Below are 22,948 nucleotides of genomic sequence, written 5' to 3'. Positions count from 1 at the left end.
ACTTTTAAGATCCAAACTTTTTTTTTTTTTTTACTCACAAGATTATGAGGAATATGCAGAGGGGTTTTCAGGCTGCTGGCTCCACCATTGCCAAATCGAAACTGAGGACGGCCTCCATGCTTGGCCCCACATTTCCCTTTTCTAACACCTAAATGAGAGACTTTAAATGGAGGAAAGTATTGTACAACCAAAAGGAATACGTAAAGAATTTAACCCACTTTAATAATTCTACCATTGCTAAATCCTATAGTAAAAACACAACGGGAAGTGTAGTAAATAAATGAATGTGGAAATTGAAAATTTGGAGGATAAGTGTAGCCGTTGTAGATGAATGAGTAAAAACAGTGGAAGTGGTCCTATGTTTAATACTGATCCGTTAATGGGAATATGTTGGTGGAGTCTCTCAACCAAGCAACTAATGGGGGTGAAGAAGATCAGTTGAGTTATATTGGCTGCTTCTTTTTAAGTTTTTCTATACTCGTCTCTTTCATAAGAAACGACAAATACGGAATACATCCAAGGTTCAAATGTTTGAAAGAAAAAAATCATCCAAATCGGCCTTATTTTTTGTTTCCATTACAAAAGATTGATCATGGAACTTTGGCTTTTTCAACTACAGGACATGTATTGGATTTAAATTGAGACACGAAAATCTACACGAATACAACGGCCATTTCTTTGAGGTTTCTGAAAGGCACAAGGAGTTTCATTGGTTCAAAGGGGTATGGTTTTGCCTACAATATGCTATAAACAAAAGGTAATTGTCACCATCCGCTCCGACCGGTCAATTTGTGCTATGACGTATAATTCAATAATATTTTATTTTGATACTCACATGTTCTTTAAAGTTGTATCATGCTTAAAAACTTATTTGAATTCACATTCTCACACTCAGAGGAGTGTGTGCTGTTTCTAGTTGATGTTCCGGTTCGAATTTGTGGAGGTGTGCTTTGAGAAACTTGTAAAAATACGAAAAAAGACAATTCCAGGTTCATTCTTGTCCTAGCTGTGTCCGAAATTGGAAGAAATGTAGTCGACTGCCCTCATCGAAAGTCTGGAACAGGAACTTAGTCTAGATTTTGCTGGTTGGCATGGGCCATCTCTGGTTGGTAGCAGTTTTAGGCCTTGGAAGACTGCATTTTCTTTAGTTTTTTTAGGCCCTGAAACAGAGCCCAAAGTTCAATAGGGACTAGGAAGATCAATAGTTCCAACGCGGGGAGATTTGAATGCGCCAAAGCTTTTGTGAGACTGACTTAATTCCAGTTAGGGTTGTAACAATTGATATAAGTGAAATTCTTTTGCCAGATTCTTGTCCCAAATGAATCATCCTTCATCACATCTTGTTTTTTCAGCACCAGCAAAGTTCTGCTCGACAACATGTTGTGGAGCTGGAAGTTTAAAAAGATCCATTTGATGGAAATGGTGGAAATTGTCAGAAAGGCAACTTAAATGTTGCCATAACCAGCCAGCGTACCTAAAACTATCTCTATATACACATTATAAACGATCTTCTGACCCAAAAACAAAAAAGAAAAAGGGAAACTATTATCTAGTCATTGCTTGTTCATAAAAAACCCAGTGCTGTATAGTAACCATAATCATTGTTTGATGCAGCACATGCGGTTAGATTGCTCTATTTGAGTTTTCTCCACTAACTTGCATTAATGTTTACAGAGGAGTCTGAGTTGGGATTGACTGATGAGTGGTGTTGATGCGGGCAGGGTGTGCAAATTGCAATGGAAGTAGGAATAACATCCCCGGGCATTAACACTGAAACTCCACTGGTGTATATCGTCATCTGCACAAGTAAACCACCTTTATATGATCTTTCATTCAATCAACATCAACATTGATTTACTAAGGAATCAGTAGAGCAACAACATGTCTCATATATCCTAAAACCAAAAAATATATAGAAATGATTGACACCAAATCCATTGTTGGCTAGAATTAGATCGAACCATTTCGAAAGGTTTTAAATCTAAAACACAACTTCACGGTGAAGTGATCAGTAAGCATTATTCAACCATAAAATTGAAAAATAGGGTAGGAATAGTTCATCACTAAGATACATTTGAAAAAATTAACCTCAACTGAGATAGTTCATCCGAATTGGCCTATCATTTCCCATAGTGAAAGTGCATTAAACATAATCTCATAAACCACAGAATCCATGGGTCAATTGTCATAATGAAGCTAAAAGAGCGTACATTGATAAGATTAAGAAGCAATCAACTGAAGCAGGTTGACCGCTTGTTCATAAACCAAGGGACTGACCACGAGCAGCAGGACAAACATTTACAGAATGGTAGGTCTAAACACAAACAATTATAGACATCTTATCTGCTAGGCTTCGTTGGCCTGGGACCAACTATTCAACTTCAGCAGACCCTTCACGTCTTAGATGAACCATTGCCTATAACATCATATATACAACGACATCACAGCTCTCAGCTATAAAAATTGATTAAACTTTCTGGCTAAAGATAGAAAATTTGCAATTTCATGAGAGCAAGGAAACTTAACTGGGATGCTTTAGTGATGAGGCTTCAAATTAACATTAAAAATCAGCTTTTTTTCATTAACTAGCTAAGTTAATGGTTCAAAAATTTGAGCACTTACCGATCAACGAAGTCAAAATAGATAACACCGAAAGTAAATTCAGAAGATGACTAGTTCAAGGAAGAAGTAGATGTTCAATTTACAAGAAAAGAAACGCATATCATACCAAAAATAAAATGCATGTAGCTGTCAAAGCAAATAAATTTTAACTTGAGCCAAGATGGAGGATTTTGCTGACATGTAAACTGTATGATGCAGAGAAGCTTTTATGTCAGATCAGATGCTAGTAGTTACTACTGTATTACTGTTTTCAGAAAAAAGTTAAAGTTGTTCCCTTTATCCTCGGTTTAGAAATATACTAGCCATGTAATGCAAAGTAGACAATCAAATTCAAGAAAAATGAAAAAGAGATTTGGGAAATATAGAAGAAACCCCAGATGTTGAAGCAAAAGGGTGAACTCACTTTTGGTGATGGATGGCTGGGCTTGCCGTTGAAACTAAGCTGAGGTTGAAGGTCAGCATGGTTACGGCCACCGCCAGGGCCAGGGGAAGTGTTGGGTTTAAGAAAGCGTTCAAAGATGGCCATGACTAAGAACATGGAGATGAGAATGGCAGTTGCAACAAAGCCAAAAGACACCGCATTGACAGAGTTGTCAGCGTGTCTCCAGTGGTCCTCCTCCCTTTGTACATTCAATGGAGCTCCAACCGGTGACCAACTATAGAAGTAGCTTTTTTCTTGTCCCATTTTTGTTGATAAAAAAAATAGAAAAAGAACGAAAATGTAGCTCTTACTCAAATCTCATGGCGTAGCTCTCTATGAGGGAGAGAAAGAATGGGCTTTTGAATAGTCATGAAGTTGTGGCAGTACTTAAGGCTTTTACACCGGAATCAAAGCTTCTTTGACTACTTAAACTGGAGACTGGAGAGGGAAGCATGTGCGCTATCTTTACATGAAGTGACCTGGCTGGGAGTAACGAACTTGAAGGTTTTCTATTTCTTTTGCTACTATTACAGTACAACTTGTGATTTCTGTGTCATTATTTTGTTGGTGAAGAACAAACAAACAAAATTCTGGGTATTTGTAAATTAATTTTTTTCATTGGAATGAGAGGCAAATTAAAGAGTTGAAATTGACTAATTAATTAGAATGTTTTGGCTTTTTGCTTGAGTTGGATGGATTTAGAAATCACAGCATAAAAAATATACATTGGAAATTTGATTGAAGGAAGGTTTCATAATATTTTATAAATAAAGTACTAAATTGATTAAAATAATAAATTAGTCTAAAATTTAAGATTATGCCCTAATTTAAGATAATTAGGAGGCAGCCTAAACAATGTCATATTATTTTGAGATATAACAGTATAAGCTATACTGTAAAGGTCAACCTACCAAATGCACGTTTAGCGCAGGGCACCGAACACCTACTTTTCAACAACGGCACGACACACAGAGGGCAGCTAATTCCAATCTCCTATTAGCCTGGCAGCGTCTAAGGTTTGTCGTCCCCATTTCCGGTCTAGATTCCTACACAATCACGCTTAAGATCTTCAAAACTACTGCAAGGTGAAACAAAAAATCATGTTATCTTATAATTAAGAAAGGGTTAAATAACATTTTAGGACTCAAACTTGGTAACATTTTTCATATTGGGGTCTGAAATTTTTTATTCAAGTTAGACCCTAAATTTGACCCTAAAATTAATCCTTGAAAACCTAAAGTTCAATCCTTAATTTGAGAATAATTATTAAGTTCAGGCTGTAATATGGGAACAATTATCAAGTTTAGAGTTTAATTTAGACTAAAAAAAATTCAGGCCCTAATATGTGAAAAGTTGCTATATTTATATCTCAATATGAGAACAATTGTCAAGTTTAAGACTTAACTTGAAAAAAAACTCAGACTTCAATATAAAAAAATTTATCAAGTTTAAACCCCAAATAGTTATTTAAGCCATTAAAAAACAATAACATAGTTGGAGTAAATCAGGATGAGATGACAAAAAAAAACTTACATCAATTTTTTAGTTAGAAATCAAATCTGGATTGGATCCTTAAACAACATCAAAGAAAGGATAAGAAAGAAGATAGGTCACGTCACAGTTTAACATACAATTTATATTCCCAGATTCATCAGGATCATGCCAAACAGCTTTTTTTTTATCAGTTTTCATTTTTATCTTAATAATGCAAGCTCTTTGTTTGAAATTGGAGATAGGACGACTGCAACAGGACATCCAACATGCCAAGAGTAACAATAAATGTGAGCTTCCATCATCTGGAGCTGATATCAAAGTATGAAAATGTCGAGCAGGCTCGAAAGGAAATAAGTAATCATTTCTGTATACTCCACCAAATGATTAATCATTGAAGGTTTGGGTTAAAACAAGGAGTTATTTCACTTCAGGGGGCCAACCCAAAAGGAAAAAACCTTAACTCATGTTCACCTGCTTGATTTAGAGCCTTAATCCTCTCCTAATCTTTGTGAAGTACATATTATTTCATCTCCCTATTACTCTGTGTAGGAAAGTACATGGAGGCCGGGGATTTGATGGGAGGAGTTGAAGAATGGCAGTGATAAAGACAGAAAGAAAGAGCAACAGATTTGAATGATACAAAATCATGAAAGCAAAAGTAAGGTAAAAAGTACATGTTATATATTTAGAGGGGATTGTATTTCGGTATTTCTATTTAAAAAAAGAATAAATTAACTCTTATATATTTTGAAACTTGAAAATTAATCTATCTATTAAATTTTTTCTGTTAAATAATAAAGTGCAACATTAGTTAAATAGTTAATTATTAATTTGGTCTTTAAACTATAGCTAAAATATTATTTTAATTTTTTAAAAGTTTTTTATTAACAACAATTTTAAAAAAATTAAAAATTTAAAAATAAATATAAATTATTAAAAATTATGTTAAAATTTTATAAAATTGAGGGATAAATTTATTGAATTGTTAACATAATTTTTAATATTTTATATTTATTTTTAAGATTTTTTAATTTTTTAAAATTATTGTTAAGAAAAAATTCCAAAAAAATTAAAATGATATTTCAACTATAGTTTAGGGATCAAATTAATAATGAACCATTTAAATTAATATTCTACGTAATCATTTATCATAAAAAATTTAACGAAGTGGTTAATTTATTTAATTTTTTAGTAGAGCAGCTAAATGCAATCAACCCTTTTTTAAGTAAAGAGTCCTTTCTAAAAGAAATAGTGGTTCCTACACCTGGGGACTCCCACCATGCATGGAAATAGTGTTATATATGATTATTATGACATCCAACGTAACAGTTTTAGTGTTCCAACATATCATTAGTCCACAGTTTATAGATCCTTCTTTGTGATCCCTCCTAAATAGAGAACATATTTGACTAGCAACAATGTTAGTTTCAATTCAATTCAATGCATATCATAGTTTTAATATTTATATTAAAATAATGTATTTAGTATAAATTTATTTATTTTTTATATGTTATAGATTATATAATATATAAAAATAATATAATATAAAATATTATAAATTTAAAAATAAATCAAACTGAATTCGAATTTAAATATTTAAATTTGAGTTGAATCTATATTTTAAATTAATTTAAATTTTTACTTAAATTTATTTTTCGAATTTAATATTTTCCCGAAAATCCTCTTAAAATTTTAAGTCAGCCTTTGGACCTCCCTTGAACAAATCTAATCTGGGGCTTATGTGTCAGGTGGTCAAGGGAGCATGGTGGCTCCTGCTAAGCTTGACTGAACAGTATCTTTTAAGTGCTTTTATTGGCCTGAGTTTGTGCACTTTCTCTTCTTTCGAGGGCAGAAAAGGCCTGTTCATTTAACTATGTCAACCGCTTAATGAGTTTGGGATTGGGCTCTTCCCTTTTTGAGCCAATTTTCCATTGACCCAATCGCTCCTTTCCCATTTTCTTCATAATGAAGATATTGGACCCTATCTGGGCCACATTACTCCAATTGACATGTGCCGTAAAGAAACTTAAGGCAGTGAATTTTTTGTTTCATTTGCTATGAGCTTTAGAAATCAGCACCATTTCTAGGCTTAAAACGTGCCAAAAAAATGCGCTTTTATGAGAATTAAATGGTATTTTTACATGACATTAGCTTATTTGTTATAACATAAGCTACTTAGACATGCTAATTCACCATCCAACAAAGGCAACTACAGAAAGGTACCTTTTTATCAGTTATAACAGCATAAGAATCCTAAGTAATCTAAAGGAGGATGGCCATGGCCAAGTAAGATGCTTTCGACGGCTAAGGCTAAGACTTGCTTACGAGAATTGAACAACACAACAATGACTGCAGAGTTCTTTTTCGCCTTCTTCCTCCGTTGGTTCCAAGCTCTTCCATGCACCAATAGTTGCCGATGTATCAAAGGCGTAGACCATTGAAACTGTTCGTGGTGATTCACCAGGCACCCGATACCCTGCCAGGAAATATAATTGGGTTCCGATCGGTGCCATTGTTAAGTAAAGCCGTTCTATTGGTGCCCAATTTCCATTGCTACTCCCACTTATTGTGGAGAATGGTAAGTTAAGAGTTTGGAAACGAGATCCATCCGCTTCATCCCACATGTTCTGCTTCCCGTCATACACATCAATGTGACCTTTCCATGGCTTCAGACAATCCCCAGAGCTGAACAACTTGCCATCCACTGCAACGATTTGATTAGGTGGAACATCCAGCTGCCACATCCCCACTGCGAGGTCCCATCCCCCTGTTCGTGTGTCGAACACCTCCGCAGAGCTACGCTGTGGAGAAAACGTCAGCAAGTTTATATCCGAATCTTCCCTTTCGGCGAAACCGCCCATCACATAAATTTTCCCTTGCCATGTTACCCCAACACATTTTTATCTCAAGCTGCTCATGCTAGGCAATGGAGTCCATTCATCAAGGGCAGGATCATAGACCTCAGCCGACGAAATTCCTCTAGCACTGTCCAAGTACGATTTCCCTCCCGCCACATAAATTTTTTTGTCACAAACACAACACGCAAAATCGTAACGTGGTACACCTAATGTTGCACATTTGGACCATTGGTCCAACCGGACATTGTATCGAAGTACTAAAGGCGACACTTGGACACAAACATTGACTGACTCGCCGGAATCACTTGAAGTTTGAGGCTTCCGTTTGTTCCATAACCTCCCACCAACAATGTAAATCGACTCTCCAAGAGAAACCATAGCGAAACCCTTCAAGACATGGTTTTCTAGCAGATCAGGAATTAAGCTGACATGGCTCCATGTGTTGTTAGACGGATTGTAACACTGTATGCAGTTAAAATAGTTGGTATTAGACCCTCCCTCTTTAGGACAAAAAGCCACGAGAACTCGATAACTAGAAGCATTGGATTCGGGTGATGGCGGTGGTGTGGTAGGTCGTGAAGGGGAAGGAAATGATCCCATCGGAGTAGCAGGGAGAAGTGATAAAGCCTAATCGGTTTCCTATGATTTGTTTCAATGTCAAACGGGAAGATTTAATGTAAAGGCTGGAGCAGGATATAGGGTAAAAAATTCGGCGGATAACACAACAAACAATGTCAAGTATGCAGGCATCGGCTAAGAATTGAGAGTGGAGGGTGCGTAGGATCCAAGCACGGGGAGATGATATCTAGGGACTTTCTTGTTCGTGTTTTTTTTCTTCGTCATTGATTTGATTGAATTAATGTTTTTGGCAAAGGTTGTCCGTTGCATTGTTTTGTTATTTGGTGGAAGGTCTCCCTAGCTAGTTGAACTCAACAGTGTGTAATAGCTTTGATTATGGCGCTGACAAAAATCATGTTTGGGACAGAACTTCAGTTTCAGAAGAAGCGAGTCAATCATGTTTGAGTCTATATTCCCTGCTAGGATTTATTATTACCAATGCTTCTTTCACTTTTTTTCTTTTTACCAGTGAGAGTAAAACAACAAATTTAACATGACAGTGTCACCAGCCCCTTTTTTTCCCTTCAGCTATACTCTAGATTATCTCCATTTTGTAAATATATCCTTATATTTGTTTGTATTTAATTATTTTTCAATCAATTTTAAAGTTATTTCTAATCAACACATATAAATACTAGTAAGAGGATTTAATTGACTTATAATAAACATAGAGTCAATGTTTTGATGTATTGATAGTATATATTTTTTATACATCACAATAATATGTTTAAAGGTCAATAAAACTTTGGGAGTCCTATGATATTTAAAGAGTAAAGATTTCGATTTATGCTTTCACTTCACAAAATAAACTTAAATCATGACAATCATGGTCCATAATTAATTTTTTTTATTGGGATTAATTAAATCAATGTTTTGAGCTTTTCAAATAAAACAGGTCGGTGACATGCTCCTACAAGCACATGCATTGGAAACCGTACTTACTGGTAAAAGAAGAACTGAAAAGAATATAATAATAATAATAATAATAAAAGAGTAGGAGCAAATCCATAAGAGATACCGCTGCCATGGAATGTCGTCTTGGAATCTCACACTTTTGCTTCACATTAAGGCAGCATAAAACTCTGTTCAAGGAATTAAGTTAGCTTATCAAAAAATGTCCTTCACTTCATGCCAATAAAGTGATTAAAGTTTCTTTATATATATATATTGATGGCAGACTTCTGGTATTCGATCTTTTATACATGCCTTACCAGTTGAAATCTTTTATCCACTTTTTTTCTTTTTTTATCTCTATGTGGATTTGGGAAGTGGGAACATTTTGGGACTTTGTTTTTTACCTTCTTGTTGTTTAAGACAACAGACAGCAACCATGGCATGTGACTTATGACAAATCAAGCTGCCAATTGCAGTTTTGTTGAAGTCCATCTATGAACTACTACTCCTAAATATATATATATATAGATAAACTATTAAAATAGTTATTTTTATTTATTTCAGTTTATATTTAAGTCATTTATATTTGAAATGTTATATTTTGGTCACTTATGTTAACATGTTGTAACATTTTAGTCACTAAGCCGTTAATTGTCCTTAACAGTATAACAATAAGTTGACATGGCATGTTAAATATAATTTCAAACAAAAATTATAGGTTAAATTATATAATTGGTCCCTATATTTTTTTTTATTTTGAGCAATTTAATTTTTTCCTTTTATGTTCTTTTAACTTTTTTTTTAATTCTCTTTTGTTTCTCCCTTGTTTTCCTCCCTCTCCATCTTTATTTTTCAGATAATTAATTCAAAGAAATTAGATTTCAAACATGAGGCATATGCAAAGTTGTTTCGCTTGAATGATCTAATAATTAATTTAAAGAATTGAGATTTCAAACATGAGGCATGTTACTTGTTAATGTGTAGCATTTAACCATACGATGGATTTAAGGGCCTGGTTATACGAAAATCATTTGAGGCAACTTTTGAAACTGCGATTGGAATATGGGGAAGAGAGAAAAGAACATAAAAGAAAAAGAAAAAGGAAAGTTAAAAGAAATAAAAGAGATAGAGAAGGAAGTAAAACAAAAAGAGAAGCAGAAGACAATGAAAAATAAAGAAAAAAAGAAAGTTAGAAAAAAACATAAAAGAAATAAATTAAATTACTCAAAACGAAAAAATATAAGGACTAATTGTATAGTTTAATCTAAAATTTTTGTTTAAAATGATGATTTAATGTGTCATGTCAGCTGACTAAAATGTTAGAACATGATGTTGTAAGTGATTAAAATGTAACATTTTAAATATAAGTGACTAAATTATAACTAAAAACAAATAAAAATTATTATTTTAATAGTTTACCTTATATATATAAGCAGAAACTAACAAGCCCAACCCTAAATCTAAATCCTGGACAAGATAATCCTACCAGGAAGAAAAGCCCATTTCTTCATGTCTGACCAAGTACTTGTTCTTTTGGAGACATATTCTTCTATGGACATCTTTCATCACTATTGTACCAATATGGGGTTCTTATTAATATTTATTAGAAATTGAAGTCAGGTCAAATATAATGGAACATATATACTTATGTGTGTAGGATATAGCAATAGCAGCAGACCTAAATCTAGGTCAAGCTTGTTGCAGAGGAATCCTGCAGCGGCACATGGAAAGAAAGTGAGTGCACAGTTTGCAAGGAAAATCCAGCTAATTTTTGAGAGAGAGATATCCAAATTATGGGAATGATTGAATGAATAGTTTTGGCTTTGCATATTGTTATTATTACATGATCCAGCTACTTCATAGTGTTGGCTGCTATCTTAGGGTAAGCCTAAGGCTATTTCCATGGTTTCAAAACTTCCTAGTTGTTGACAACAAACATGGACCAAACCAGAAGATATTCCCATGTGACCAACACCTGCCGCTTGAAAACACAAGCCGGAAATGGGATAGTTTCTAGAGGTGATTGGTGCCAAAACTTGGGACAAAGATTGCATAGTTGGGTTAAGATTGACTTGTCATCTTTCATGGGACCAGCCATTTCCACAACAGGCAAAACAGTAGAAAGAAACAGGATACTTTGAGGAGTGGGGATGTTAAATGAGACAAAAGGGAATTTTTACTGAGAATATATTAAAGTAAAATGGCTTTAAAGATGAATACAAAAAAGCGATACAAAGTAGTATAAGTGGAGAAGATTATGCAAAACCATCACATTGCCTCAATATTTCTATCGTCTTAATAGGGATACTTTGACTTTGATGGATCACTTAAAAAATATATTGCTGATATATATATATATGTGTGTGTGTGTGTGATGTTTTAAATTTCACTCTTTATGTTTGAAAAAGAAAATGACCGTTTATGAAAATAAAAAGCCATAAAATCCAATCTCATCAGAATCAGATATCAAAACAGAAATTTGGGTTTGAAAGATATAAAAAATATGGCTAATATAAAATTCCGTGAACAGAAAAATCTACTTATATGTAACTAGTCACCTCAATAAAACGTAAAAAGATTTTACAACAGGGCTTAAGGAGTGAGGTAGTAGTTGAATCAAAGACTCTCTCATATCCGATGCTGATACTACAACCATAGGACGGCTCTATTCCCCATTTTAACACTTTTTTTTGTGTGGTTTCGTTTTCTATTGTTATTCACTTTTTTGGATGGAATTTTAGCAACCCAATGTAATTCCCGAAGAAAGAAAAAAGCAGTGTTTCTGTTGAGATTGGCAAGTGTAGCTGCGCAGCTTCTTTGAAAGACGAAAAAGAAAGATTACACTCCATTGTAGCCTGTATTCAGCTCCCACTTTCATTTTTCTTTTATCTCATAACCCTCTTATTTTGCATCATATAACTGGATTTGCAAACCATCCCTTTATATAAACCCTCTGTTTTCTTCCTCTTTTTGTCTCTATACATTTTAGCCTAAAGGGTTATTGAGTTTTGCTTCTAGTTGGAGATAAAATGGGAGCTTATATAGATTTCATGGGGAAATTGGAATGGGTGAATAGTTATGGAAAGAAGCAATGCAGTAGTCTTTTCTGGAGAGCGAAAGCAGCGATGAAGAAAGCTTTGAAGGGGAGGGGCAACAAAAAACAGTTCAAGTTCCAGTATGATCCTTCAAGTTATGCTCTCAATTTTGACGATGGTTATTGCCATTCGGGTGTTGAAGTGAATACCATCGAACTTGCTCGAATTCAGGATTGTTCTGAGTGCCAGAATGATATTATATGGGTTTATGTTCTTCGGGTCAAGTCGTAAACAAAGCCTAGAGTTTTTAAGGTTTGCTAGCTATGGTTTTTGCAGGGTGGACATTAGATAAGTAGTTTCAAATATTTTCATTTTCAGTAATTTTCATTTTCCTTCATTTTTTGTTCTTGTTGTTTTTGCACTTTCTATGGCAGGTTTTCATCCTCCATATTTCAACCTCATTTCATGGTACATGTTGATTCGTATTTGCTTGAATGGAGAGAAATTGCAGTTAACATAGCAATAACAGCAGAGCTTTGAGTTTTTTTTTTTTGTGAAGGGATAAATCATAAATGCGTGATTACGAATTGTACAATGGCACAAGGGCACTGAGTTCAACTAAGAACAAAGTGAAAACACCAACCACAGGCAACTAAATTCTTCTACAACGGAAATAAACACCAACCGCATCTTAACAAATGACATCCAACAAATTCCCTGTTAAAGTCAGTGTGTAGAGTTTACAAGCATAATAGCTGCATTTGGTTCGGTTCTATCTCTGATGAATCCGAGGCCACTCGCTTCCTCAGCAATAACTTGCAATTCTTTCAAAAAGTGGGGTCTTCAAGTCTGGCATTTGATAAATCATTTATGCAGGGATAAGCAGCTTTCTTATCAAGTTGATTCTGCGCCCATATCAGCATCTTTAGCAAGCTGGGAAGCTTTGGGTCTGTCATCCAGCAAGCATATTTAAGCCAAAACTTACTATTTCTTGAAGATTGGAGAAATAATCTCAAGTTTTAAATCAAACTGCCCAATGTAGGTATAAACTTAAATAAGTAAAAAAGCTAGAATTTGACAAAAGAATTCGCACATTACAGGCAATTACGGAATCCTTTCTGCTTGTAGAAGTCAGAAGGTTATAGGAACAAATGCAAAGACATTTGATGCAAAATTTTTGACATTCTACCCTCAGTGTTAAAGAAATTCTGTAACCAGAGTACATCAAATCATTGATTCCTTCTAAATCTCACAAGAGCACAAAGAGGCTTCTTTGAACAGTATTGAATTGAAGGACAAACAGATAAACGTATATCCAACTAAAAGGAAAACAAAATTTTATTTCTGATACAAGAATCGAAGGATGGCTAATAACAAGCCAAATGATTCGTAAAGAATATCTGGAGCATGCTACACAGTAAATGTATTTACATTCTTCTGTTTTTAGTTGTGGATCAATAAGCAGGTATTAAGGCTAGAGCTGTAAAGAACAAAGTGGATTGTCCACAAAACTGAAAGGTATCTAGAAGAGAAATATGCTTTTAGAATTGAAAGTTCCATTCCATAGACAAAGCATGGAAAATGTATACCAAGTAACTTTCCAAAACAATGTTGCAGGGCCAGCACAGGATGGTCAAGCCTTGTTAATGACTACTTGACTAGGTATACCATCTCACTAATAACCAGTCATCTACTATCCAAAGGTAAATAAATAAAGAACATAAAAGGTAGAAAAAAAGAAAACCTTTTTCATGACTTTGGCTAGTAAGTACGGCAGCATTCACCTCGGTCGCTGTCTTAAGGCGCTGTGATATGTCCAAAAGCTCTCCAACTGGGCAGTTTGAAGTATCTTCAAATACCAGGAGTGAAATGGTCCTCTCCAACTCTTCTAAAAAGCTTTGCTGCAGAAAGCTTTGGCTATCTTAGTTAAATCCACATATTAGTAACAACAGATTAGTGCTGGTTAAAGACACAAAATGATTAGAAACAAATAAGCATGCATAATGAAAGTTCTCATGAATTAATGAAGCAGAGTTACATTTTCTTCTCCCCTAGGAGCAAGCTCCTCTTGAGCAAACTCCAGGGCTTCTTCTACTTTTCCATTCCGAATTAATTCTATCAATCTCTGCTGTTGGAGTTGAAAAAAGAGTTGCGGATTTGTATCCAATATCTGCAAAAACAATGAATTTCAAAATATTAGTGTGACATTATTTTTCTTTACAGCATGTCTCAGAAAATTCTTCATGCCTGAAAAGAATTCCGCTACCCTTTTTGACAGATTTCAAAATTGCTTAACTGGTAACAAATATGGTATCAGTCGATTCAAATCAAAATTGCTAAACATACGAGTACCCGTTTTCAAAATCCAGCTTCTCTCAAAACTATTGCTGATGATGGACATTTAAGAACAACTGATCCTAATAACAGATTTCCTTGTAATTGATATACCTCAGGCTATACCGGGAATCACCCAATATAAAACCCTCTTAATTCATTCTCATTAGTACAAAATTGAAAAACAAAATTAGAACAGTTACATGTCCCCAACTAACTCCCTTTCATATTGCACATTATTCCTTCTATTACATTCAAAAGAAATACTTAGAATTTCATATGGACTACTGAAAGGAAAGGTGTATCATGACAACAACTTGGCAATCTGAAACAGATCCTGTTTTCATTTGAAAAAAATAACTTGTTCTTAGTCACAGAGTTCATCACATCACAATCAAACACTGCACCTCGGGATTTAAATCATTAATTTTCTCGATGGCATCCTCGACATTTCCACATTGCACAGCCTTTTTAACAGCCATGCGATCCGTGATTGTTGCAAGATCGATATCTGCTATTCCACAATAAGGAAAACAAAAAGCATATACATTCAGAAAACCAATAACAGAGCATAAGATAAACAATTTTCGTGCTGTTGGATACGGTGAGTTCCAGATTCCATTCGGAATTTCTCAGCAGCTTCAACATAACCCTCGGTAACAAGAAAATTCATCACCAATTTATTCATATCTTCTTTCCTGATTTTAACATTATTCAACCTCTTCTCCCACTCTTCCCTGGAAATCAGTTTCTTCGAGCTAGCCTGTTAGCAAACAATTCGAAACATAAATACACTCCATCCTCTAAACTACTCCACCAATGTCTCTTATGCTACAATACCAATAAGATTTTGACAATTTAAAACTAAAACAGTAATAGCTAAAGTTAAATTACTCTCTGTCGAGATTAAAAGATTAGATTATTCAACAATACCGAAATGTATAATCTATAAGCTAACTCTTAATATACTTTTGAGCTGCAAATTGAACAAAATTCAAATTCTTGAAAGTGTTCAGAAAAAAGAAAACAACTATAAAATTAAACCATACCATTGTTGTTCAATTTCAGCTGAATTACAATTCAGAACAGTTGTATCAGTGCTTCTTCACCTTCGCTCCTATTTGATTACCCAAACTTTTTCAAGTATCCGTACCCCTTTTTTCTCTTTTGTTTTGCTGCACTACATAATATATACTTCCGGGTTTTTCTCTTTTTTATTTTCCGTTTAAATAATAAAAGAGAGAAAACAAATCGGCTTAGACGGATTGGATCTGAGATTAACCGACATTTCTGAGCTGTGAGATTGGGGCTTTCGATATTTTCAGTCCATTAATTCTGGGTTTTTGGCCCTTCCTCGTTACTTCTTTCTCTAGAGTGACAACCTCTTTTTATCAGGAAAAAAAAAGTAATATTATTGATCTTATCCAGGAAATTGCAAAATATTAATAATAATAATAAACTGAGATGTGTTGATGCGACGAATTAGTAAGGTTGATGTAAGATAATTCTTATTTTGAAGTAGGATTCGTTTTAATAATTTTTTTTCTTTTTATTTGTTTGCAAGTAAAATATTTTTTAAAAAATAATTTCTGAAAAATGATTTACTTTTTTAGTATTTAGATGAATATGTGTAAAATATTGTAATGATTTATTAGATGTATATAATAAGATTGTTTTGTTTATTTCACATAAAGACACAAATACCATATAAGGCACTCATTTGATATAAATATGTTTGGATCATACAGGAATACACTATCAATCAATTAATTACAACTTGTTTAACATTCATCCATAAAATGTTTGGAAATTTCTCTTCTTAATTACATATAATAAGATTAAACATCTTTAAAATAGACTGTGTCAAACCCTCAAAAGTTTGACATTTCGACAATTCAGCTGCTATTTCTGGAACTCCACACTCCATTGCTAACAACAACAACCCAACAGAGTGCGTGTTCCAATCATGCAACTTTTTGTTGTGGCTACGTGTAATCAGCTTATAAGCAACTACTCCCATCTTTATTACCAATGTCATCAGGTCACCTAAGTTATGATATTGTATATGTAGATAAGTAATAGGGAGTTTGCCAATTTCTATTCTATGTTTGATCATCAAAATATTAAGCTATAATCAAATTTGAGACCATAAATGATGCCATGACAAAGAATGAATCACTCAACTTATTTATCATTTATAATAACAGGGTGAATGTCATTCTCAAGCATCTTCTAATTCCTACCAAATTTAAAACTTAAAGAAAATATATAAAATTGATTCATGATGTGAAACATTAGGGCTCTTTCTCAGGAACTGGCTCCAGTTTTGATAAGGTCACCGCTGCTTTTAGACGCTTTTAGACATTCAAAAGATACTGATGCTGCTTGAGTTATGTTTGTTCCTTCATTTGGATTACTGGATTTCTTCGGCCTTAAATCAATATTAAGATAGTCTGTCAAGAACTTTGTCACGCCCATCCCACGCTGAGGAACTTTACTGCTTGAAACAAATGGTGATCTATCACCCTTTGTAGGGGTAGCTAGTTATGCTGGTGAAAAGTTCGGGGTTGAAAAAGCTATTCTATAAGGAGTGCTAGGGAAGGGCACTGAGTAAGGAACCGAAGGCCTCTTCTGACCAATAAGTCCGATCCTGGATAGTGAAGAGAACTGATCTAAATGATTGGTCAAGTCATTCACATAGAGCACATCATCAATACGTGTGATAATGTTGACTGCAAGACTTTCCAAAACTCTCGATGAGCTCTCCAATATGGATTTTCGAACATCCTAATTAACACCATAATGTTCATTTATCAGCATGAATTTTGTAATTAAAAGCATTCATAAGAACAAGTCTCGAATTCAAACCATTGACACAAACCTTGTTGTATTGAATTTTACTCATATCTAAAGTGGTGTGGGGAAGACCGGGGAATAGCTGCTTCAAGCAAAGCAGGAGGCTCTCTGCTTGATCTGCAAGCATTTCTCTTTTGTCAGAATTGATCATTAGGTCCTTCACCAAATCCCATGATGACTTAGAACTGGACTGATTTGTGCTAATAGGTTTGGAGTTTTATTTTTTTCTACCATAAATATATTAAAGGCTCCACTCGATTGGCAATCTCAATAGCTTGATGCTAGGATGGCAAATTAAGGCAATCAAGAAGGCTTTTTTCATGATTATATAACTATACAAGTAGCTTAGGGAGGCTCTCATTACCAATAGCATTTGATTTGAATTGCCAGAAACTAGACATGACATTCTAAACTAAAAATCTTTCATTGGATACAACTTGTTCCCTAGAGCTCAAAAACTGTCTTGATGCCATATTTTCAAAACATGGGAGAAGTTTATGAGGAAAAGTATTGATAGCTTTACCTCGAGCTTGCTTCCGTCCAGGAATGTCTGCCACGAAGGTATCAACTCAACAATGTGATCACTATCAGAAAGAAGCCATTCCATCTCTTGATGCCACAATGCTTTCTTCTCAGGAGGAACTGATTCTAACCTCTATATTTGCCAAAATAAGGTAGCTTCAAATGGAAGTGAAAGAGAAATAACCATCAAATTAGAGAATTAATAGTAATTGACCAACATAAAATCAGAAACAAATGCCCACATAGGTAAATGTAATAGAAGAAACAGCATACCACAAAAATTGGTGATGGCATTTGAAATAGCTAAGGCTATGCAAAAGCAATTTCCACACCCAGACATATCTTCTCCAAGCAACAATTTTACAAATCTTTCCTTCATCAGCTAAATCTCTGAAACCCTCATTATTAACCAATAAAAGAGAAATTCAATTGAAAGACAAATTCATATGATAATTAATAATAATACTTGAAATTGTGGAGCCTTGTTTCTCTAATTTCCTATTATCCAATGGGGTTTTCTTTCCATCTTCACTACAATTAGTGCTGGTGCAGTCTTCTGTCCCAGGATTTTTCTTTACAGGCCATGTGACACCCTGAAAATTTTTACAGTAAGATATTATCATTGATATAGTAAAATAAGGAAATAAAGTGACAAGAAGAGGAAATTTGAGTTATGTAATTGGGAAGTATATTATGACATATTAATTCAAGACAGGACTAAATTGTAAAAGTGAGAAAAGTTTTATTGCCCAAGAGTAAATACTCAAAATTTAAGGGTTTGAAGTGTAAATATGAAAAAGTTGAAAGACCAATAGTGCAAATATTTTATGGGTGGATTGATCTAGAAACTAAGAAAATGGATAAATTAGGACCAAATTGAATAGGTGAAGAATTATGATGGACTAAATAGCAATTTACCAAATAAAGTGATGACTCAAGAATGAAATTTTAAAAGATCACGAAGGGCAAAATGGTCAATTGAAAGAGAGAGAAATCTAGAAAGTAATGATGATGTTGGTGATACTTTATAATTATTTAATTAGATAATTATTATTTATTTAATATTTTAATAAGATATTTATTATTATTTTATTATTTTATTTAGTATATATATGTGTGTGTGGAAAGAAAAAAAAAAGAAGAGAGGAAACAACACCATCCATTTCCATGCATCCCCGCGTTAGAAAGAAAAGAGAAAAAGAAACTTTCCTGTCTTTACAATTTAGTCCTTCCACCAAAAATTCATCGTTTTCACCTAAAAATCAAAAGAATTTTCATAGCTACGAAGAGAGAAAAATGTTAAGGAGACTAAGGGGAATTAGAATATTAAGTTTGATTCAAGAAACAGAAGCTGGAGAAGAGAGAAAAATCAAGTTAAAGATTGAAATCAATAGGACAATGTAAGAACTTAAAGATTTCAATATATTTTAAGTAGAGTTTCTCATGTGAGGTAATATCAAAGCATGAAAATGATGTTAAGGTAGAGTTTTCTCATATAAGTTTCTATGTTCTTGATATATTAGTGAAGGGAAATAAGAGAAAATGATGGGAAATATGGTAGAGAATGGAAATAAGGGTGTTATAAACTTGGTAATCAATATGTTGCACTAAAACAGTCTTCAACAGCAGCAATAGTCAAACTTTGGAAAATTACCAATAATTTTGGAAATTGAATTAGAGGTTGAATAAAATATGAAATTAAAGGGTATTGAGTCTAGTTTTTCATAGAAGAAACGGTGTAAACAATGGAATTATAAATTGTGAGATATAATAAATTTTATGAGACAAGGTCAGAATGATTTCTGGTTTCCCTATTTTAACTTTGGAAAATCATAAAAATTGGAGAAAAATAATAAGGTTCTTAAAGTTATATGTTTAAAATCCTGAATGTGTCTATTTTCAATAGAAGTAAACAAGAACATCATCCGAAACCTGTACAATAAGATAATTAATTTTTAGTAAAGAAGGGTGGTGACTTTAAAGAATAAATTGTACTTATTGGATAAACCAAAAATTCTGAAAATTTTATAGTAAGAAGATACATAAGTATAGTTTCATGAAAAATTAGCGGATCTTAATTTCGAGTTCTGTAGCTCAAGATATAAATAATTTAATGACTATGACGCAAATAGACAGTTTTGAATATACATATAAGTAAATAGTGAAATTATTGATAATGTTACTTGTAGCATGTTATATAAATTAAGGATGTGGAATGGAGAGGAGGACGAAAATATGAATGAATATTCAGCTAGCATGGCTAATTTGCATGTTTTAGGCTCAGGGACTAAATTGAATAAAAGTAAAACTTTATGTGTAATTTTGTAAAAATGTTAGAAATGACCAATTTGCATGAAATGGATTATTTTATTATTTGAAATTGCAAAATTGGATGAAATTATTAATTTAGTTCAAGATCGGGAAAAAACATGTTTTAAGGATTAAATTGAAAAGTGTTGAAATTATGAAAAATTCTAATATTTTATAGAATTCATGGGTTGTTATCAATTTGTATGAGAATAACGGTTGGAAATAAGGATTAAATTGCAAGAATTTTATTTTTTGAGCCTAAGGATGAAATCGTGATTAATTAAAAGTTTAAGGGTAAAATGGTAGTTTTGTTTAGGGCATTAATTGAATGTATTAGAACATGAAATCAATGAAAACGACGATCAAATTTATTTATAAAGTCCGGATGGCTCGAATACGAGACTTGAATATGGAAAAGAAAAGATATCGGATTAATGAAATTATAAACATGAACCAGCAACGAGGTAAGTTAGTGTAACTTGAATTGTATTTTTAAATGCATGAAATATCAATATAATGAATTATCTGATTTATGTTTATGAAGAAATGGCAAGAGAATGATATTTATCATGACATGTAAATATGTGATTATCTTTGATACGTTGATACAAGGAAATTAAGTATATTGAGATGAGTAATAAATTCAAGTAAAACATGTCGAAAAAAAAAAGTATGTTTAAGGGACATTTTTTTGATTTTAATTAGTTCCAAATATGAAAGTTAGATGAAATAAAATATCTGATAAATAAATCGTTAACTCCGATAATGCTTCGTATCTCTATTCCGGTGACAGATTCGGGTTAGGGGCGTTACAGGCCAACCTAATGAAGGTGGTGAAGTAGACGCTTCCTCGAAACTACTGTGACTGTGTTCCTCCTCATGACCAGTTGTTTCAGATGTTAAAAAAGCAGAACTTGATGAAGAGATTATAAAAGATATGCGACGGACACAGCTAAGTAAAAATGGAAGAGATTATAAAAGATGAATGAAAGGAAGGAGTAGAAGGAGGAAAGTTACCTGGATGAAGAAGGAGATGGAAGATGTAGAACGGCGGGAAAAAGGTAAGAAAGAAGCAAGTGAGAGTTGGAAATCATTTTACCCGTGTTTTGGAAATCATTTTCTAAATGTAAAATATTTTCAGTCAAACAAACACAGTAAAATCAAGAAAACATTTTCCTGGTAAACAAACGGACCCTGAGCCTTATCCATGATTTGTTTTCCTATGCACTAGTACTATAATACTTAAATTATTATTTACATTACATTTTATTCTATTATCGCATTCAAAAAAAATTATCACATTTTGATATTTTTTCTCATTTTAATATTTAAATTCATATCACTTTATTTCATTATCGTGTTTGAAAAGAATGCACCACGTATTAATTTTTTATTTTTGAATAATTTGTGGTGAAAATAATAGTTAAAAGTATAAAAAAACAATTATAATTAAGAGAACTCAATTTTAATTACTAGATATAGGATCGTTTTTTCTTGAATAAGTTTAGCATCGATCCTTCATAATTAGTATTTCAAGATTTATTGGTTTACAGATAAACAATAAGGATAAGAACTCCTTTTAAGAACAGAAAATAAGGGTAAATTCTGTTGGATAACGAAACCCCTGATTAGTTGCATTAAAAGTACGTAAAACCATGCATTAAAAAAATCTGGTAACCGGAGCCTAACACAAGGGAGTTTTAGATGGATACTCTCATGCTCTAGGCGGAACTGGGGAACCACCGACTGCTGGTGTTTCTGGTCGGGCTACCAAGAAGATTCGGATTGACACGGATTTGAATTCACGGGCGAAGCTAAAAAATATTTTTAGGGAAGTTAAAATTGAAATTATGATTTTTAATAGCCTAAATCTTTATAATTTTTAAAAGATTAAATCAGAATTTTATCATTTGTAGTGGGATAAAGTGCAATTTTATTTTCACTAATTTAAAATTTTAAAATTTTAAAATTCTTTAAGGAGCTAAATGAATAAATTTTTATTTTAGGGGACCAGGGCCCATGTTAGTCCCCTAAATACGCTTTGGAGGGTTCATAAAATGTTTCTCCATTATTTTTTAAGGATACTCGATTAAAAGGTGATCAGAGATCTAAAATTTCAAGAAAAAATTAGTTTGAGGGTGATATCAAATTGATAAAGTCAATATTAAAAGGGATTTGTCTAATGGATTTTCATAATCAAGTTCTCAAATAAGATCTACTCTCTGATTGAGAAAAGCATGTCAAGAACAATTATTTTGAAGCTTTTAGGAAGAAAAATAGGATTTAATACTCCTTTGAATAAACTGCTTATTCTTTGAAAGCCATCTCAAAATTTTTAGTTGATGGATATAAAAAATATTACTTTTTAGTTAAATATCAATCGATGGTAGATTATACGAAGGTCTTGTCCACGGTTCATGAAGTGGATATCAATTGTTGGAGCCATTTAAAAAAATTTCAGTCAATGAGATTCTGCTATATAATCACCCTTTTAAAATATAATTAAAAAAAATAACAAAAAATCTCTCATCTCTCATCCCATCCATCGTCCCTCCACCACCTCCCCATCTATGCCCATCTTTCTTTCTCTTCATTATCGAGTACCTAAACTTTGATTCCATTACTAAAGTAGAAAAGGGAAGGTGTATGAAAGGTGAGGGATGGGAGAGGAGAGTTTTTTATTTATTTAATATAAATATAAAATTATTTTTAATTATATTTTAAAGGCATGGTGACGTGGTGTAATCCTATTAACTGAATTTTTTTAATAGCTCTAAGAATAAGTACTCACTTCAATAATGAAATCAAAATTTAAATGACTAAAAAATAATTTTAATATCTAACTCTAAATAAAATCAATAGTTCAGTTAGCCATAAAAATACGTACCCTTCCTTTTATTTTGTTTTATATTCTATTTTATTGAACTTACGAAAAGCGAGAGAACAGTCGGAAAAAAAAACCAAAAGCTAGTAGTTTGGAGCAC

At 33.2% G+C, this 22,948-nt stretch overlaps 2 protein-coding genes, 1 long non-coding RNA gene and 2 pseudogenes across 5 annotated transcripts; 1 reads left to right on the top strand and 4 right to left on the bottom strand.

Moving 5' to 3' along the window:
• Positions 1-1,471: 1,471 nt before the first annotated feature.
• Positions 1,472-3,789, bottom strand: LOC107913982 (uncharacterized). 2 transcript variants are annotated; one of them, XM_016842678.2, is made up of 2 exons: positions 3,026-3,759; positions 1,472-1,798 (listed from the first exon to the last, which is right to left on the bottom strand). In XM_016842678.2, the coding sequence occupies exons 1-2, from the start codon at positions 3,305-3,307 to the stop codon at positions 1,652-1,654; spliced, it is 429 nt and encodes a 142-aa protein (XP_016698167.1). In that variant the 5' UTR covers positions 3,308-3,759; the 3' UTR covers positions 1,472-1,651. The 2 variants fall into 2 exon arrangements, with proteins under 2 accessions (XP_016698167.1, XP_016698168.1); XM_016842679.2 differs by lacking the exon at positions 1,472-1,798 and adding an exon at positions 2,212-2,416 and having other exon boundaries at positions 3,026-3,789.
• A 2,895-nt stretch (positions 3,790-6,684) lies between these two features.
• LOC107916106 (influenza virus NS1A-binding protein-like) lies at positions 6,685-8,020 on the bottom strand (annotated as a pseudogene).
• Positions 8,021-11,464: 3,444 nt separating this feature from the next.
• On the top strand, positions 11,465-13,429 carry LOC121229410 (uncharacterized). The gene is made up of 2 exons (XR_005927145.1): positions 11,465-12,410; positions 12,502-13,429. It is a non-coding gene; the product is annotated as an uncharacterized lncRNA (long non-coding RNA).
• LOC107913981 (protein GID8 homolog) lies at positions 12,454-15,684 on the bottom strand. Of its 2 annotated transcripts, none has more exons than XM_016842677.2 (6): positions 15,326-15,684; positions 14,880-15,039; positions 14,684-14,787; positions 13,981-14,112; positions 13,687-13,843; positions 12,454-12,891 (listed from the first exon to the last, which is right to left on the bottom strand). In XM_016842677.2, exons 1-6 carry the CDS (start codon positions 15,326-15,328, stop codon positions 12,770-12,772), a joined length of 678 nt encoding a protein of 225 aa, XP_016698166.1. In that variant the 5' UTR covers positions 15,329-15,684; the 3' UTR covers positions 12,454-12,769. The 2 variants fall into 2 exon arrangements, with proteins under 2 accessions (XP_016698166.1, XP_016698165.1); XM_016842676.2 differs by having other exon boundaries at positions 14,684-14,790; positions 15,326-15,664.
• An 899-nt stretch (positions 15,685-16,583) lies between these two features.
• On the bottom strand, positions 16,584-21,058 carry LOC107915258 (rop guanine nucleotide exchange factor 5-like; annotated as a pseudogene).
• Positions 21,059-22,948: the final 1,890 nt, after the last annotated feature.

The sequence above is a fragment of the Gossypium hirsutum genome, chromosome A05 (genome assembly GCF_007990345.1).
Source record: "Gossypium hirsutum isolate 1008001.06 chromosome A05, Gossypium_hirsutum_v2.1, whole genome shotgun sequence".
Taxonomy (NCBI): Eukaryota; Viridiplantae; Streptophyta; class Magnoliopsida; order Malvales; family Malvaceae; genus Gossypium; species Gossypium hirsutum.
The sequence above is the reverse complement of the archived record's forward strand: the minus strand, read 5'-3'. Positions and strand labels throughout refer to the sequence as shown.